General features: G+C 38.0%; 1 protein-coding gene across 2 annotated transcripts in view; it reads right to left on the bottom strand.

Annotated features, from left to right (window-relative positions):
• SGCZ (sarcoglycan zeta) overlaps window positions 1-20,461 on the bottom strand; it is a 422,745-nt gene that overhangs the window by 41,013 nt on the left and 361,271 nt on the right. The window contains exon 4 of one of the 2 annotated variants that reach the window (XM_069573132.1): window positions 17,437-17,559. The exons of the other annotated variant lie outside the window; for it this stretch is intronic. Within the exon in view, the coding sequence (XP_069429233.1) occupies window positions 17,437-17,559 (123 nt within the window). The remainder of the gene's footprint in view (window positions 1-17,436; window positions 17,560-20,461) is intronic. 2 annotated transcript variants of the gene reach the window in all.

The raw sequence follows: 20,461 nt of genomic DNA, 5'->3' as shown, positions 1-20,461 counted from the left end.
GAGGAGCTAAAAAGCCTCTTGATGAAAGTGAAAGAGGAGAGTGAAAAAGCTGGCTTAAAGCTCAACATACAGAAAACAAAGATCATGGCATCTGGTCCCATCACTTCATGGGAAATAGATGGGGAAACAGTATATACATTATTATATATTATATACATATACATTATATATTACAGTATAATGTGCACTTCACAATTGCTGAGCATTATTCGTGTGTGTAAAGTCAGTTTAAAAGACTTAGTAATCCATAGTGGTTCAGGCATATGAGAATTATCATGCACTGCTTGTATGAGGGCAAAATGATTAAAATCTTTATTAGTCCTTAAACATTGAACAAACAATTCAGTTTCAAAGAATTTATCCTAACAAGATATCATGTGCACAAAGCTGCAGGTACAAGAAAGTTGATAACGACTCTTTAGGTTCACTGTATACAACCTAAATATCCAAAAGTAGGGAACTAACTGATAAACTATGTAGTTTAATAAATGGAATATTTTAGTCATTTAAAATATTATAGGACATTACTGAATAGCATGAATTAAAAATGACTATTAGATATCCACATGATATGCATAAATATCTGATTTCTTAAAATGGCCAATAAAATTTTTACTGGTCAAAATTCCACATGGCAGCTTTCTTTTCAAGTTGTACTCGCCTTCACTTCCTCCTCTTATCCTTGGGTGCTTGCGTGGTAAGTCGCTTCAGTCCTGTCTGACTTTGACCCTATCGACTGTTGCCCACCAGGCTCCTTTGTCCGTGGGATTCTCAAGGCAAGAATACTGGAATAGGTTGCCATTTCCTCCTCCAGGATATCTTTCCCACTCAGGGATTGAACCTATGTTTCTTATGTCTCCTGCATTGGCAGGTGGACTCTTTACCACTAGCGCCACCTGGAAGCCTTTTTATTTCTCCTTTGCCCCAGTTAAAAACTCAAACTTACTGTTTAATATGCAAAGAAATTCGGGAAATGTCACTTGTCTTAAAGGTTTCTACTTTAACACATAAAGGGTTGTGCAAAATATTTTTCTAAAAACTGAGCTAGCTAACCTCAACAAGATGTACACAAATCTTAAATGGCAGCTGTATCTCAATTAGATGTTATCTTGAGTTCAGTTGAGTCACTCAGCCGTGTCTGACTCTTTGTGACCCCATGAATCGCAGCACGCCAGGCCTGCCTGTCCATCACCAACTCCCGGAGTTCACTCAGATTCACGTCCATCGAGTCAGTGATGCCATCCAGCCATCTCATCCTCTGTCACCCCCTTCTCCTCCTGCCCCCAATCTCTCCCAGCATCAAAGTCTTTTCCAATGAGTCAGTTCTTCACATGAGGTGTCCAAAGTACTGGAGCTTCAATTTAGCATCATTCCTTCCAAAGAAATCCCAGGGCTGATCTTCTTCAGAATGGACAGCTTGGATCTCCTTGCAGTCCAAGGGACTTTCAAGAGTCTTCTCCAACACCACAGTTCAAAAGCATCAATTCTTCGGCACTCAGCCTTCTTCACAGTCCAACTCTCACATCTATACATGACTACTGGAAAAACCATAGCCTTGACTAGATGGAACTTAGTCGGCAAAGTAATGTCTCTGCTTTTGAATATGCTATCTAGGTTGGTCATAACTTTTCTTCCGAGGAGTAAGTGTCTTTTAATTTCATGGCTGCAGTCACCATCTGCAGTGATTCTGGAGCCCCCCAAAATAAAGTCTGACACTGTTTCTACTGTTTCCCCATCTATTTTCCATGAAGTGATGGGACCAGGTGACATGATCTTCGTTTTCTGAATGTTGAGCTTTAAGCCAACGTTTTCACTCTCCTCTTTCACTTTCATCAAGAGGCTTTTTAGCTCCTCCTCACTTTCTGCCATAAGGGTGGTGTCATCTGCATATCTGAGGTTATTGATGTTTCTCCTGGCAATCTTGATTCCAGCTTGTGTTTCTTCCAGTCCAGCGTTTCTCATGATGTACTCTGCATAGAACTTAAATAAGCAGGGTGACAATATACAGCCTTGATGCACTCCTTTACCTATTTGGAACCAGTCTGTTTTTCCATGTCCAGTTCTAACTGTTGCTTCCTGACTTGCATACAGATTTCTCAAGAGGCAGGTCAGGTGGTCTGGCATTCCCATCTCTTCAAGAATTTTCCACAGTTTATTGTGATCCACACATCAAAGGCTTTGGCATAGTCAATAAAGCAGAAGTAGATGTTTTTCTCGAACTCTCTTGCTTCTTCCATGATCCAGCAGATGTTGACAATTCGATCTCTGGTTCCTCTGCCTTTTCTAAAACCAGCTTGAACATCAGGTAGTTCACGGTTCACATATTGCTGAAGTCTGGCTTGGAGAATTTTGAGCATTACTTTGCTAGCGTGTGAGATGAGTGCAATTGTGCGGTAGTTTGAGCATTCTTTGGCATTGCCTTTCTTTGGAATTGGAATGAAAACTGACTTTTTCCAGTCCTGTGGCCACTGATGAGTTTTCCAAATTTGTTGGCATATTGAGTGCAGCACTTTCACAGCATCATCTTTCAGGATTTAAAATTGCTCAACTGGAATTCCATCACCTCCACTAGCTTTGTTAGTAGCGATGCTTTCTAAGGCCCACTTGACTTCACATTCCAGGGTGTTTGGCTCTAGATGAGTGATCACACCCTCGTGATTAGCCAGGTCGTGAAGATCTTTTTTGTACAGTTCTTCTGTGTATTCTTGCTACCTCTTCTTAATATCTTCTGCTTCTGTTAGGTCCAGACCATTTCTGTCCTTTATCGAGCCCATCTTTGCATGAAATATTCCCTTGGTATCTCTAATTTTCTTGAAGAGATCTCTAGTCCTTCCCATTCTGTTGTTTTCCTCTATTTCTTTGCATTGATCTCTGAAGAAGGCTTTCTTATCTCTTCTTGCTATTCTTTGGAATTCTGCATTCAGATGCTTATATCTTTCCTTTTCTCCTTTGCTTTTCACCTCTCTTCTTTTCACAGCTATTTGTAAGGCCTCCCCAGATGGCCATTTTGCCTTTTTGCATTCCTTTTCCATGGGGATGGTCTTGATCCCTGTCTCCTGTACAATGCCACGAACCTCAGTCCATAGTTCATCAGGCACTCTATCTATCAGATCTAGGCTCTTAAATCTATTTCTCACTTCCACTGTATAATCATAAGGGATTTGATTTAGGTCATGCCTGAATGGTCTAGTGGTTTTCCCTACTTTCTTCAATTTGAGTCTGAATTTGGTAATAAGGAGTTCATGATCTGAGCCACAGTCAGCTCCTGGTCTTGTTTTTACTGACTGTATAGAGCTTCTCCATCTTTGGCTACAAAGAATATAGTTAATCTGATTTCACTGTTGACCATCTGGTGATGTCCATGTGTAGAGTCTTCTCTTGTGTTGTTGGAAGAGGGTGTTTGCTATGACCAGTGCATTTTCTTGGCAAAACTCTATTAGCCTTTGCCCTGCTTCATTCCGCATTCCAAGGCCAAATTTGCCTGTTATGCCAGGTGTTTCTTGACTTCCTACATTTGCATTCCAGTCCCCTATAATGAAAAGGACATCTTTTTTGGGTGTTAGTTCTAAGAGGTCTTGTAGGTCTTCATAGAACCGTTCAACTTCAGCTTCTTCAGCATCACTGGTTGGGGCATAGACTTGGATTACCATGATATTGAATGGTTTGCTTTGGAAACGAACAGAGATCATTCTGTTGTTTTTGAGATTGCGTCCAAGTACTGCATTTCGGACTTTTTTGTTGACCATGATGGCTACTCCATTTCTTCTGAGGGATTCCTGCCCACAGTAGCAGATATAATGGTCATCTGAGTTAAATTCACCCATTCCAGTCCATTTTAGTTCGCTGATTCCTAGAATGTCGACGTTCACTTGTTTGACCACTTCCAATTTGCTTTGATTCATGGACCTGACATTCCAGGTTCCTATGCAATATTGCTCTTTATAGCATCAGACCTTGCTTTTATCACCAGTCACATCCACAGCTGGGTATTGTTTTTGCTTTGGCTCCATCCCTTCATTCTTTCTAGAGTTATTTCTCCACTGATCTCCAGTAGCATATTGGGCACCTACTGATCTGGGGAGTTCCTCTTTCAGTATCCTATCATTTTGCCTTTTCATACTATTCATGGGGTTCTCAAGGCAAGAATACTGAAGTGGTTTGCCATTCCCTTCTCCAGTGGACCACATTCTGTCAGATCTCTCCCCCATGACTCACCCGTCTTGGGTTATCCCACGGGCATGGCTTAGTTTCATTGAGTTAGACAAGGCTGTGGTCCTAGTGTGATTAGACTGACTAATTTTCTGTGAGTATGGTTTCAGCCTGTCTGCCCTTTGATGCCCTCTTGCAACACCTACCATTTTACTTGGATTTCTCTTACCTTGGGCATGGGGTATCTCTTCAAGGCTGCTCCAGCAAAGCGCAGCTGCTGCTCCTTACCTTGGATGAGGGGTGTCCCCTCACCGCCACCCTTCCTGACCTTCAACGTGGGATGGCTCCTCTAGGCCCTCCTGTGCCCAGGCAGCCACCACTCCTTGGGCGTGGGGTTGATCCTCCTGGCTGCCACCCCTGGCCTGGGGTGTGGGGTTCCTCCTCCTGGCCGCCGCCCCTGACCTCGGACGCAGGGTGGCTCTTCTCGGATGTTCCTGCGCCGTCACAGCCTGGCACTCTCGGCTTCTGCCCCTGACCTCGGACGTGGGGTAGCTCCCCTCGGCTGTGCTTAGTGCGCTGGCCGGTCGCAGCCACCTGCGCTTAGTGCGCTGGCCAGTCGGGCTTAGTGCCGATGTTATCTTAAGTAGAAGTATTTTGGAGATAAAGTGACTTTTCATCTGAAGTGTAGAGATAAATCAGACTGTCTTTGAGATGTTTTGCTATTCCTGTCATTAAGTGTTGAAACAAGAGTGACCACTTTACAGAGATAAGAGAAAAGATATTTTTTCTCTTTTTATAAGAGAAAAGATTCAGACTTGGTTGGAAGTTTGAAATAATTAAAATTTCAGATAATTTTGAAGGTGAGATTCCATGATGCTTTTTTCACCCATCATGCAAAAGAAAAATCATGTGTAAATAGATTGGTTGCTGAAAACTCATTCCAATACACTTGTCTTAATGTCCAGAATAACCAGGATAATTATCAATAATTAACAACAAATAATTCATTTGATTTATCAGTCATAAACTTAAAAGAAGCCAAGCAATGAAACAAGTTATTCACCAATATTGTATATGTATTGTGCTTGTATTTGAGGAAAGAAGTGATGTTATAACATCTGTACGTAAATAAGAGCTGAGTCTATAAATGAGTATTTTACTTGATATAGAAAAGCTAGTAACACTTATGGTTGTGATTAAATTGTCCTTAAACATCACCCTTTTCAATTTTTATTCATATCACATGAGATTAACAAACAGCTCATAAAACCTATTATGTTTTAATTTCTGATGGAAATGGGCAACTTGCCTTACATGTGACTTCACCCACAGATGTGAATGAAGAGCTCCAGGGCATCTCAGATTCACGTGCCCTACGTCCTGCTTCCTGCACGTGCTTCCTGATCTCTGCTTCTCAGAGGCCCAGGAAGAACGTTTGGCACAAACAGCGCAGGAGAGTCATCCACAAACGCCTCAGCAGGGACTTAATCCTCCTGAAGGTACCTTTCAACCCAGGGAGGAGACAGCTACTGAATTACGCACCAGCCTTGATCTTTGAGTTAGCCAACTGCCAAAGGCTGTTTGGAACTTATTTTTCAGTTTGGCCACATTGCAAAGAGGAAATTACTTTGTCCTATTTTCAAGTCATTTGTATAGTGTTCCCTCACACAAAATATTATTGATCCTTAGATTTACCCTGTAGCAAATCAGAAACTAATAAATGAATCAACTGGTAACAATATAATGATGACTATTACTACTACTAAACCAATATTAAGTCAGATAACATCCCCATTTTACAGCTGAAGAACTGAAGGCACAGACAGGCTAAATAACTGAACCAAAGGCATATAGCATTTCGATGACCCAAAGTTGGAAAAACTAATTATGGCCTAGGCACAAATACACTAGTCCTACTTTGGTGTGTTTATTTTGTGTTGTTTTATTATTTAGTCGCTCAGTCATATCTGACTCTGCGATCCCATGGAACTGTAACCCGTTAGACTCCTCTGTCCACGAAATTCTTCAAGCAAGAATACTGGAGTGGGTTGCTATTTCCTTCTCCAGGGGACCTCCCCTACCCAGGAATCAAACTCACATCTTTTTTTCATCTCCTGCCTTGCAGGCAGGTTCTTCACACTGAGCCACTAGGGCCTGAATTCAAGAGAGTAGGAAACCTATAGTTATTCCTCCTTTCAGGAAATCTCAATTTGTTGAAAAAAAAATTATTGTTTGATGAAACATATCAATTATCAGTTAGTGTGGTGGCAGAATAATTGTCTTCCTCACCATCCCCCCAAGGATCCAGATCCTAATCCCTGAAACCTGTGAATATGCTTCCTTAAAAGCAAAGGGGATTTTATTTAATAGATGGCAAGTGGAACTAAAATTGCTGATCTGACTACTTCAAGATAGGAAAATTATCCTGGGTTTCTAGAAGGGTCTAAAATAATCACAAGGATCATTAGAAATGAATGAGGGAGTCAGAATATGGAGAATCAGAGAGGTGGCAATGTGAGAACATCTTGGTTTGCCTTTGCTGGCTTTAAAGATAAAGGGAGGGGCCGGGGCAGAGGACTATCAAAGGCTTCTAGAAGCTGCAAAAGGCAAGGATATGGCTTCTCTCAAAAGGAGCGCAGTCCATCAGACACCTTGATTTTAGCCTGGTGAAAAACGGTGCAGACTTCCAGCCCCCAGAACTGTAAATAATAAATATGTGCCTCCTAAGCCACTGTTTGTGGTAATTATTATAGCAGCAACAGAAAATTAATGCATCTGGTTAGTAACTGGAAAATGACAGGAACCCATTCAAGCTTATAATATTTTTTCCTTTCTCCTTTCCTCTTTCCCTTCTAATCTTTATAGTGAAATGAAACATTGCCCTTGTTATGATTTATAGGAACATGGAAATTTTATCTACTTATGCAAAGCATACTGACACGAAACTCCACAGGTGAAATTAGGAATAAAATTCATTTTGACACACTCTAGCACGCTCCTTTTGAAGACAAAGGTCAGCCTGATTAATGACTATACAGTTGAGTTAAAACTAAAATTAGTTCTTTCTCAAATTGCAATAGACCTTTTAAATCACAGACCAAGATTATGTTACTGTTTTTCCAAAGTAATTCTAACATCAATCATTTATCTCAATCTCATCTCATGACACTGTTTGGCTTATTCTAAGCTTTCAATTTACATAGCTACATGAAGATAGAGAGTTTATCCTAGGAATGCACTATGATTTAGTTGAGAAAGTCAGATATGTAGTATTTAAGTATGCTCATTCCTCTTTACTGCTAACTTTTTCTAGACTAGACTACTAGATAAATCTGCTTGAAATAATGACCTGGGTACTAAATAAATCAGATTCTAGAAACTCTCCTTGTTACAGAAATTCTAATTCCGGATCTGAATGTATTATATACACATGCATATATTGACAAAGATAAAATGAAGTGGAAATGAGACTGGACTTTAGTGAGGAAAAATAAATATACTTCCTTGTTTGCTATTGATAGCTGTGTGTATTTTGTGAAAGTCACTTAACCTGAGATTCAGTTTGCAAAGTGAAGATAGTAATACCTATTTTCCTAAGTACTAAGGAGCAAAAGAATTCAATGTAAGTGATTATATCCTGTCAATGGTAAAGTTTATGCCAACATGTTACTAATTATATTTTTTTAATTTGTTGTGCTGCTTTATATTTTATGTCCTAAAATTTTTCATTTTACTCCTCCTTATTGGGATCATACATAATTTTCACTTAAATGCTTCTGAGAGACATACTAAATTACTTTTATTACACTGGATTAAACATTATTCAGTATTACATAAAATGTTCAACACTATCTTGTATATAGTTATGTGTGTGTGAGAAAGAGAAATGATAAATAATAAAATTTAGGTCTTTACAGTGGGTGCTACAGTAGGAAGAATGTCATTTAATTAACTAAAGTAGCGCCTTTATGTCTGTTATAATAATAATAATATCTAACATTTATTGACCACTTCCAATGTGTCAGACATGTGCTTTACATGGATCAGCTCACATTAATTCAATGAAAATCCAATGAGGTATAAATTGATTATGATTACTCTTCCAGAAAAAAGTGGAGTTGTAATGCCAGAGGCAACATTCTTCATCACTGAACATCAAATCTTTCCAGCAATTACAGCCCAGCCTGTTTCTCTGAGAGCCTTCTTCCCCATCTTCCCCACCTGACCCTTTAAAACAGATACACAGACATGAAACTTAACATTTGTATCCAGTGACAAGTTATCATTGTCCAGATCTTGTTTTGTTGAATACATTTCTGATGGCTAGCTTTTAGTGGGCTGAAGATAGAATTTTTCTCTTAGTGTTTTCCATCATAATGGTAACTCAGAAATAATATATAAATAGCCAATTTTTGTCAAACTGGGGATAAAACCTATAGCAATGAAACAGGATTGGATATGATATATTTATTTGGCTTAGAATTTCATTTGCATATTTCCCCCTATTTCTCTATTTTTTTAAAAAACAGATTTGGCTAACGATATTTTCTTTATTTAAAGAGTGCCACTTTTCATCATGACCTCTGGAATGCACACACATTCTTACCACTTTGAAACAATAATTAGTGCTTTTTTTGTCTGAAATTTTGATTCACGAGGAATATAAGTAACTATAGACTAGTTATGCTCTGTAGAATGCTTATGACTTTTGAGCATTTTTAATATGCCTATTCAATCAGAAAACACATATGATCTAAGTAATATTAAAATTAATTACAAGAAAACAATACACATAATCACTATTCTTGAAACAGACTGGCCAGAATCTCATAAACCCTAGCAGCTTAATAATTTTTTCAACACACTTGTTTGGCAAACATCTTCCTCCCTTGCATAATTCTTATCCAAATAGAACTGAAATTTGTAGTAACTGTAATGAGAAAAGAAAAAGAAAGAAATGACATATAGATTAAAAAGGAAAAGATAAAATTGTCTTTATTTGCATAAGAGATGATTATCTACTAGAAAAGTCGCTGAGGTCTGCAAAAAATTGCTATAACTATTAAGTTCACTAAAGTCACAGGATAAAAAGATACAAGATAATACATGAAAAACTCAATTAAATTTTATATATTAAAATAAATGTATAGAATCAAAAGTGATGAACTCTGTACCAATTATAATTGCTTCAAAGAAAATTAAAAAATGAAAACATGGACAGGATATGTACGCTGGAAGTGACAAAATGTTCATGAGAAATGTCAAAGAAAGGCTAAATAAATGAAGATGCATTATTTCATGAGCCAGAATAATTGATATAACAAAGATGTCAACTATAAAATTCATGTGTTAGTTTATTTTTATCAAAATCTAAGCAAGTTTTTCTTTTTTTAAGGCATAGAAATAAATATTCTAAAATGTTTGTTTCTAAATTCTCTATCTTCTAGGGCCTGTGCCTTTCCATATATATATTTCAGAATATTTATCCCAGATGAATGAAACTTATGTTTATATCAAAACATGTACACAAATGTTCATAGTAGCTCTAAAACCTAAACAACTCAGATATATGGTTAAATACACTGTAGTATATTCATACTAGGGGCTTCCCTGTGACTCAGATGGTAAAGAATCTGCCTACAATATGGGAGACCCAGGGTCAGTCCTCGGGTTGGGAAGATCGCCTGGAGAAGGGAATGGCAATCCACTCCAGTATTCTTGCCTGGAGAATCCCATGGAGAGAGGAGCCCGGCTGGCTACAGTCCATGGAGTCACAAAGAGTTGGACTTGACTGAGTGACTGATACTTTCACTTTCACATTCATACCATGGGATACTACTCAGTAACAACAACAACAAAACTACTGATATATACAATAAAACAAATGAATCTCCAGGGAATTATACTGACTGAAAAACAAAATCCCCAAAGGCCACTATAGCATGATTTTGTATGTAAACCATTCTTAACCTGAGAAAATTATAGAAGTGCAGAACAGATATACAATTGACAGGGGTTAAGATGAGGGTAGTTGTGGTCCCCATAGGGCAACATGGGATCCCTGCGGTGGTGGAAATGCCTATGTCTTGACTGTATCAATGTCAATATCCTTTTTGGGATGTTATACTATAGTTTGGAATATGTCACCATGGTGAGAAACTGGGTTAATGTTGCATGGAATCTCGCTGTATCATTTCTTACAAACACATGTGAATTTTTTAATTTTTTTTTTTTCAAAACAAAAGTTTACAGTTAGTGTTCAGTTGGGAATTTTCCTCCTATAGTCAGAATTTTGGGGTTTCTACCTGAGCACTACCTTGACACTTAAGCCTATTCAAAAGGTGTTCCTGAGCACATTTTGATTTTGTCAAAAAAGTGATCTCCAATTTAACGCAGAGCATGAATGGAAGGGTTAAAATAACTGGAGTTATCTAATCAGGTCAGTGAAATCAGGGTTGAGACCCTATTTCAGTGGTGAAATGATGGATCGTACAGAGTAAAGTAACCAGAAGTCTGACACGTCCACTGATAAAGAGAGCAAAAGGACAAATGGAACTGCAGGATCCTTTTCAATCAATAATACAGAAGGCCTGTGCTTCTCTCACTCAGCAGGGGCTACAGTCTTCCACTGTTCGCAACTCAACTACTTTAAAACCTTACTTGGTGTTTTATCAATTCGGCAATTGATATTTAAGAGGAATAGTCTAAGAGACCACATAGTCATTGATATGTCTAGACTCTCCAAGATTTACCATTATACTAAAGCTGAAGAAGCTGAAGTTGAACGGTTCTATGAAGACCTACAAGATCTTTGAGAACTAACACCCCCAAAAGATGACCTTTTCATTATAGGGGACTGGAATGCAAATGTAGGAAGTTAAGAGCTACCAGGAGTAACAGGCAAATTTGGCTTTGAAGTACAAATTGAAGCAGGTCAAAGGCTAACAGAGCTTTGCCAAGAGAACACACTGGTCTAGCAAACACCCTCTTCCAACAACACGAGAGAAGACTCTACACATGGACATCACCAGATGGACAAAACTGAAATCAGATTAATTATATTCTTTGCAGCCCAAGATGGAGAAGCTCTATGCAGTCAGCAAAAACAAGACCAGGAGCTGACTGTGGCCCAGATCATGAACTCCTTAGTGCCAAATTCAGACTTAAATTGAAGAAAGTAGGGAAGATCACTAGATCATTCAGATATGACCTAAATCAAATCCCTTATGATTATACAGTGGAAGTGACAAATAGATTCAAGGGATTAGATCTGATAGACAGAGTCCTTGAAGAACTTTGGATGGAGTTTAGTGACATTGTACAGGAGGCAGTGATCAACACCATCCCCAAGAAAAAGAAATGCAAAAAGGCAAAATGGTTTTCTGAGGAGGCCTTGCAAATAGCTGAGAAAATAAGAGAAGTGAAAGGAAAAGGAGAAAAGGAAAGATATACCCATCTGAATGCAGCTTTCCAAAGAACAGTAAGGAAAAATAAGACTTCCTCAGTGATTAACGCAAAGAAATAGAGAAAAAAAATAGAATGGAAAGACTAGAGATCTCTTCAAGAAAATTAGAGATACTAAGGGAACATTTCATGTTCAGACAGGCACAATAAAGGACAGAAATGGTACGGACCTAACAGAAGCAGAGATATTAAGAAGAGGTGGCAAGAATATGCAGAAGAACCATACAAAAAAGATCTTCATGACCCAGATAACCACGATGGTGTGATCACCCACCTAGAGCCACACATCCTGGAATGTGAAGTCAAGTGACCTTAGGAAGCATCACTATGAACAAAGCTATTGGAGGTGATGGAATTTCAGTTAAGCTATTTCACATCCTAAGATGATTCTGTGAAAGTGCTGCACTCAATGTGCCAGCAAATTTGGAAAATTTCATGAATTTCCTCATATTTCTATTATACCAAGTGTATGAAGTTTTACTTTAACAAAAATAGGAACTATTTGAGTCAGGGCTCAGAGAAATAAAATAAATCATGGAGAATATTGTTAAGGTGCTCAGAGGAAGCAGCTATTTTCTTGAAGATGGCATAACTCATTTGAATATTCAGTTCTTGTAAGGCCTGAATATTCATTGGAAGGACTGATGCTGAACCTCCAATACTTTGCCATCTGATGGGAAAAGCCAACTCATGGGAAGAAACACTGATGCTGGGAAAGATTGAAGGCAGGAGGAGAAACGGGTGACAGGATAAGATGATTAGATGTCATCACTGACTCAATGGATATGAGTTTGAGCAAGCTCCGGGAGGTAGTGAAGGATAGGGAAGGCTGGCGTGCTGCAGGCTTTGCGTGGAGTCGCAAAGAGTTGGACATGACTAAGTGACTGAATAACAACACAGTTCATTATTTATACCCTTCAAAACCAAACAGTTTTCTCCTGGAAATCTGGGAGTCAGAGTGGTTCTCCTCTTTAACATCTCCAAAAACTTTATCTTCACTAACTTAAAAAAACTAGAGGCCATAACCATGCAGACTTGGTGCTGAAGCATTTCCTCAACTCACTGGGCGTGGCGGGGGTTGGAGTGGCTGGGTGGCGGGGGTAGCAGCGAGAAGAGGAAGAAGACGAGGGGGTGGTGGGTGGAGGAGGAGGCTAACAAAAAAAACCAACAGCTAGAAAATTAAGTTGAGTGATTTACCTCCCTCATAGCTCGGTCGGTAAAGAATTTGCCTGCAATGCAGGAAACCTGGGTTCAATTCCTAGGTCTGGAAAATCCCCTGGAGAAGGAAATGGCAATCCACTCCAGTATTCTTGCCTGGAAAATCCCATGGACAGAGGAGCCTGGTGGGGTTGCAAGAGTTGGACACGACTTAGCAACTAAACTAACTACAGACTTAAAATCTTACACTAAAGAAAATGAAATGACTGCATCTTAGAATCCTCAGCAGCTGATCTGATCATATTTTTTTCAGCTGCTGTTCAGACCTAGCAGCTCTATCCTGCAGGCTGCACGCCGCCAGGCTCTTGGCATTCGGACAGCCCAGAGGAACAATGGTCCCATGTAAGAGAAAGGTTGATTCCAAAGCTGACCTCATCACAACCTGTCCTGAGTTAACAGACAAGAGCAAGGATGTGAAGACCAACTAATAAAAACAAACCAGAGAATATTGATTCCAGCCCAGAAACATAGTGTTTAATTTATTAATAAAAGACAGCTCTTTGGAAAATCCTTTCTTCTGTTGTCAAACAAGCATTGGGACCTTTCTATCTTTCCAATCATTCAATTAGAGTAGAGACAAGAGAATGCCACTCTTGGCTTTCAAGCAAGCCCGAGGGCACAGGGTAGATACATGATGCACTATTCTTTCAGACTGCCAGTTCTAATTTCTACCATCTGATAAAAAAAAAAAAAGAGATCCTTTCTTCTCATACACTGAGCTATGTTTCACTTTTCTCTCAAAGGCAAAATGGGGAGATCTAACTTCATCTAATGGCTTTTAATTTAACATGAAAGTATCCTATAGGGCTAAAGTCTTTCACTTTATAAAGTCAAATAAGTTGCACTTTGTTTTCTAAGTTAATATACTACTTGGAATACAAATGAAAGAACAAATTATAGTTGACTGATTCTGCCTGAAAGCCCTAAATTAAGATTCTTCTGAGTGTAAAGGTTTATATCTTTTATTTACTGACCTGGTCTCAAAAGATAATTGCATTAAGTAATATCTTTGATCAACATTAGGGAATACAAATACAAAGGAAAATAAAATTGTCAAGTATGCATATATGAGCCAAATGTGTGACACGCCCATATATTCAATGATATAGAGATGGCATGTTAAGGTCATACAAGTATATTCAAATTAAAATTTAAGCAAAGTATTGAGCAAGCAAAGCTATATCAAGGGTAAAAAAATTACAAGTTGAAAGCATATGCTTGATTACTGATCAAGCTGATGGGGTAATGAGGGGTGGTGGTGTTCAGGGAGCTGTTTGGCCACTTCAGTTCTACTCTCCTGCACCCTAAGAGTATTTAAATACATCGAATACATCCCTGCTATGTTTCAATAGAGGAAATTTAAATATCCTGAACTACACTAGATTTGCAAATAAATATAGTCACAAATGATTCTGTGTCAGGAGTATAGACACACTTATTGTCTAAATAAATTCATCTACTTCTGTTGCCCTGAAAGAGAAGTCCATGTATGAAACACCATTTTTCTTAAAATGTAAATTAGAAAGGATCCATTTTAATCCCCATGGATATTGCTTAAATAGAAAAATTTCTTGTCTCAAATTTAAAATTCTCGAATCAACCTCACACAGATCTCTTGTCACACACAACTTTGAAGTCTTGTCAGCACCACTACCTAATTTATATGAAATACCCTGGAGTCACTGATTCTTTATAGTATTATTTGTTAAATATTCAAGCTCTGCTTGAATGAGGTTACTAATCAATCCCGGTGCCCTTAGATTGCATGCTGCGCTATGCAGTTTTCTCCTCTGAGCACAGGAAATTCTCAATCATATTTTCCTTTGATAACTTTATTTTCCTTTATTTTAGAAGTATCACAGGAAGAAATAAAGCCATGACAAAGTTCATATGCGGCATTCTGGTAATGGAGTAAAGGACTCTGCAGGAATTTGAGAATGCACCCAAGTATATGTTTGTGGCCACGTCCGTGGATGTATCTGGGCTCTTCTGTAAGAAACAGGAGTGTGGCTAGGTTCTGGGAGAGATTCTAATCATGCTAAAGTACTCCTCAACTTAGCACTTATTTTTGAATGATGTGGAGTCCCTTGCATATCTGCAATGGTTGAAAAGCCAGGGTTACTTATTACAAATGCTTTCATTCTTCCCTTCTGTGTTAAACCACCATCCTTTACAAAAGTCTGCCTGGATTCTGTAATTAAGGACCTCAGAATCAAATTATTTTATTATTTAACATCTTCTGGAGTCATATGATACATCAATATATTATAAAACTGATTAATCAATTTTTGAGATAATACAGATCAAAAGAGAGTATCAAAGAAAAAACTCAAAGCTGTGTGTATACATTTGAGACGGAAAAATGGAAAAAGAGAGCTAGAGTGAGATACATGGGTCTAACCATGTAGACATGATACAGTGTACCACACTTACTTCATATACACATTTACACACATGCACACAGAGAGGAAAGAGAGAAAGTGACTGGGTCAGCAGAGATGCCTGCCAAACACAGTTAAGCAAAAAGCAGAGAAATGGAGTTTTTTCAGAGGACACTCTCTTCTGACTTAAGAGTCCAATTAACAGTTCAAGGACGGCTGCCAGGCTACCAAGAGAAAGAGGAAATATGGTGAGTATCTACTTACCTCAAAGAAAAATTAAAAAAAAAAAACACACACACAACTAGGTAATGGGTCTAATTTTGTGAAGAAAGTATTTCACTGCAACAGTTATGAGGAAAATCAAGGTAATATAAAGATCAGAAAAAGTTAGAATTCTGTGAGATCATAAACACTGCTAAGTGCTCTGGAATTTCCCTTTACTTATGAATACGAAGTACTCAATGTGAATATCTGAACATGGATGAAATAATCTTTGGATAAGTGCAATATCCTAAGAGCTATGAGGATTACATTGATATCAAAGCTGATAACTGGCAGGTACTACCAATGTGCAAAAATTGTTAAATATTAAAATCACAAATGCCTAATCCTCCTAAGTGCATTTCTACCCTGGTTCCTGACTTGCCCGTCAACTAGCAACTCAAATATTATCACCAAGGGCCCGATAGTCAATGACCTTTCTGATTTGTCTATGCCCTTTGTCAGCCCAAATCCTTATGCTTTTTCACTTAATAAAAAAGTTTTTGGTTCCCTGACTGTCAACTCAGGACTTAGGAGAGCCAGTGTTTACCTCATGTGCGTGATTTCTTCTCTGACCTTCCAAGCAGTTTTTAGAAAGAGAATGAGGCTGACAGGCAGTCATGAAGACCAGTCCAAACACTAGCCCAGTCGTGCACACTCCAGCTACTCAGCAAACTCACAGAAGAAAGACAGAAGGCCCCAGGGGACAGTAAGTCTGGTGGTAGTAGATTGTGAGCCAGACCAGAGATGCCCAGTGAGGATCCCCATTTTGCAATTCTTGCTGAATTTAATTGCCATCTACTTGTGTATCTTTCTTGAAATACACACAAGCCCTCCTATCTGGGATATCCACAATATTATCATTATTAATAAAAATAGAAGGCTAACCTTCACAGTGTCTTCATTATGTGTCCAAGACATTCTAAACACACACAGGCATACATAGGCACGTGCACACACATGCACACACACACAGAATTTGAGCACTAATAATCATTATCATTCCAATCATTTAGATTTAAGAAAATAGACAGCATAGAATTTACTCAAAATACTGAGTGTTAGAAGCAGGATTAAACCCAAACAGCCCAAGAGCTGAGGTCATTTAAAATGTAAACTGCTCTCAGTGGCCTACAGTCCCCATTTACCTAAATAGATATGACAGGTATCCCGTGAACTGTCCCCAGACTCAAATTTGGGAAATGCTAAGCCACACGTATTTCATTTTTTAAATATAGGCCTCCTTAATATTTCTAAAATATTTTAGCAAAATAACATGTTATTGTAGTTATAACTCAGATAATTCAAAAGATATTGTTCTTAAACTGCTTAAAATAGCCTTAGTAAAATTCTCCCCTATTCCCAATCCTGCTTTTAAATTTCCATTTTCTTGTTTTTTGCTTTTACTTTTTCACTTCAGCTGGTGGTTGACACTAATGGCCCTAATATTAGAATAATGACTTTATTAATGTCTCAATAACAGGTAATTAGCACTATTTCTTGACTTATATGCTTTGGAAGACAATTATATCCCTAAAGAACAAGAATTCAGTTTATTTATAACCTTTCCCTCTACTTCAGTTGATATTTACATTTTAGATCTTCTTTTGCATGTCTTTTACTTTTAAATAATACCTCTAGATTATATTTATCTATCACCTTGAGTCTTTGTACCCCACCTTATCTTCCACCATCCATACTCAATTTCCTCCCTCTAACCCTGCCTGAGACATGCAGCTTTGCTTTTATATCACTAAGGCTAATATATTTATAGTCTTTTCTGCAACCTCAAACTAGGGCTTTCTGTTTGACTACTATTGGAAAATCAAATGATGTTATACCATGATATTATGTGAGACTCAATTTCTGGCATGTGAACCACAGATATTAAAAAGTCATTTCTTGTTCAGTTGCATATTCTTTCAGGAAGTAAACAATGTTCCAAGACCTCCATCTACAGTACCTGTAACTTTCAGCTTTTCAGCCCCAATGGTAATCTCATCTTCATCTGCAGAAAACAGCACCCTGCCATCTTCACTCGCTCTCACTTCAAATCTTTTACACTGAGCTTCCACAGCATCAGCTCCTATGGTCAGAGGAAAGGTTTAAAAATGAATCTTGTATCCAAGAAACCATGAACATGTATTTTTTTTTTTTAGAAAAAGAAGAGAAATACATATATTATTTAATCTCTACAGTATGTTTTATACCTAAATTAGTATTTTGAAATTACCATCCTTTCAGGGTTCTAGTTTGGTAGAATATTGCTGGGCCAGGATGGTCGGGTACATATTTGACATCTACATCCCTGACACAGGCCTGACAAAGTCTGTGGGTTTAGCCAGCTGGGAAATCTTTGCATGTACACAAGGGGAGACGATGTTTGCTCTGTTCTTGGTGGCTGCCTGCAGACTTGGCACTTTACTTGGCATGTGCTAGAGGCTTCATAGACTTGTGGACAGAAGGACTCTCATTTTTCTCTCTGCAAGTAGACAATAGTGTTTATACTTGCTATAGTGCAAGGAAATTGTGAACCTTTAGTTATTCAACATTCCATAGATGCTAATATTGACATTTGTTCACTCTTTATTACTACCTAATATGAATTCCATTTTGGATTCAATATTGTAAATGTATGTGTGATATAGCACATATATATTTAATGTTCTCCAATGTATTGTCTAATCAATAATTTTCATTATTAAAATGTAATATTAAATAAATATAATTGTATCATGTAGTGGAAAATCTGTTTTCAATTTGTTGGACCACTTTGCATATTAATCCACCCACAATCCACAAAGCCAGCTCCCATATTAAAAAAAAAAACATAATTAATTTGAGAGCATGGTTTCAGCAAAAAGAGCAAAGTGGTCAGGGGGTAGGGAATTGCTATTTCCGTAACACTGATTTATTCATTTTGGCATATGCATTTGGCATATGCATCTATATCTTCGTCTCTTGTTAAGATTTGGACCATCCCTCCTCTGCTATCTACAGCAGAAACTCTTGTCAGATACAATGTGGTCCACTCAGGGACTTGGGCATAGCACACTTTGCGCCTATTTTCATTTCTCTCTACATATGCTATGGGCTGAATGTGGATTCTCCAAATTCATATCTGGAAATCCTAACTCATAATGTGATGGTGTTAGGACATGGGATCTTTGGAAGTTAATTAGGTCATGTGAATGGAGCCCTCATGTGTCAGGCTGGTGCCCTAATCAAAAGACACAAGTGAGCTTGCTTTCTCCCTGTGTGTAATTTGCCACGTGAAGACACAAGGAGAAGCTGGCTGTCTGCAAGTCAGGAAGCGGCCTCTCACCAGACACTGGATTTGTTGCCACTTTAATCTTAGACTTCCCTTCAGAACTGTGAGAAATACAATTCTGTTGTTCAAGCCACCCAGCGTATGGTATTTTGTTATGGCAATCTGAATGGACTAAGACGATGTACTATCATGTTTTGTTAGCTATATGACCCCCAGGAGTTCAAAACAGGTTATATTTGTACTTCAAAATAACCTCCAAATTTAAAATTATCTCTAGCTTCTAGTAGGCATTTAGAACTTTCTTCCCCTTTCCTTGTCCTCATCCCCACCTCAGAACTACTCTCAATACCTGTCTGGGGGCTTTAGTAACTTACATCTCCCACCATTACAGCTTCTTAGGAGCCCTTAATAAAATGAAGGCATTAATTTACATACCCTGATAACATGGGATAATTTCTCTGAAAACAGGAAACTTTTCTCATATTCTGAAACTACTTACATGTTTTCAGATCTACAAAGAAACTGTGACAAACTCCAAGTAGAACAATGCTAAGTACTTTAAAACTGTGCTAACCATGCAAGCTATCAAGTTCAAAACAGCATGAACAGTATTTTAAAGTCTGTTTTTTATTTTTTTTAAGCAAATAACTTTCCTTACAGGATTTAATGGTAATATTGGAGAAACTGTGGAATACCTGTTGTTCATGTTCAAAGTCATTGCATTTGATCTTGTAAACATTATTTCAGCAGTCTGTATTCAGCTGATTGTGTTTTTTTTTTTCTAATCATGCTCTAACTTCCCTGTATTGAGCTTTTAATCTTTGAACCGTAATAACTCAAATGGATGATGTTCAAAAAGTCATGCTTGAGGCCAGAAGTGCTGATAAAAGTGATTTCTGGGTTTTGAGGCTTCTGTGTTTCAATCTATCTTCTGGGCACTGAAGCATACATTAAATATGAACTGCCTAAAGATATTACAGATACTGTACACATAAAGCCTTGCTTCCTACAAATGTATTTAATTACTGGATAAATTGGTCCACATAATATATCACCGACCTTAACGACATTGAACTGTAAAGATCACCATGCTTATGTATACATATATCCACATATACCACACACACACACACACACACACACACACACACACACACACACCCCAGGAAGACTTTTCTTGGCGTAATACTTAATGTTGTTATATTGGAGATACTTTATGAGTTGAGTGTCTGGATGTGGTCAAATGAGTTGATATCTGAATTCATTACATTTAAGTAAGCACAAGAAAATAAGCAGTTGAGAAACGTTCATGCACCTGGAATAGAAGAGAGGCATCTAGGCTGTAAATAAACGGAGGCAGACTCATCCAATTGACTAACAGATATATAAATTAATACATCAGACTACACTTTATTCAGCATATTAGTATAATTACAGAAGGCAAAATTACAAGTAATTAGCAATGCACTGATAGTAAGTAAATATTTTAAGTCAGAAAATAACTTTGAATATATGGTGCTTCTATACATTGCTTTCATTCTCTGCAAATAGAAAGCAGTTAATATAGGTAATTGGACACATACTGCATAGTTGTGAATGTTTATGTTTAAAGTTAATATATTAGGCTATATGAAACTGAATTTATTATAGAAAAGTTATGACCAACCTAGATAGCATATTCAAAAGCAGAGACATTACTTTGCCGACTAAGGTCCGT

Source organism: Ovis canadensis, chromosome 26 (genome assembly GCF_042477335.2).
Source record: "Ovis canadensis isolate MfBH-ARS-UI-01 breed Bighorn chromosome 26, ARS-UI_OviCan_v2, whole genome shotgun sequence".
Lineage (NCBI taxonomy): Eukaryota > Metazoa > Chordata > Mammalia > Artiodactyla > Bovidae > Ovis > Ovis canadensis.
This window is presented reverse-complemented; position numbering and strand designations above follow the sequence as displayed.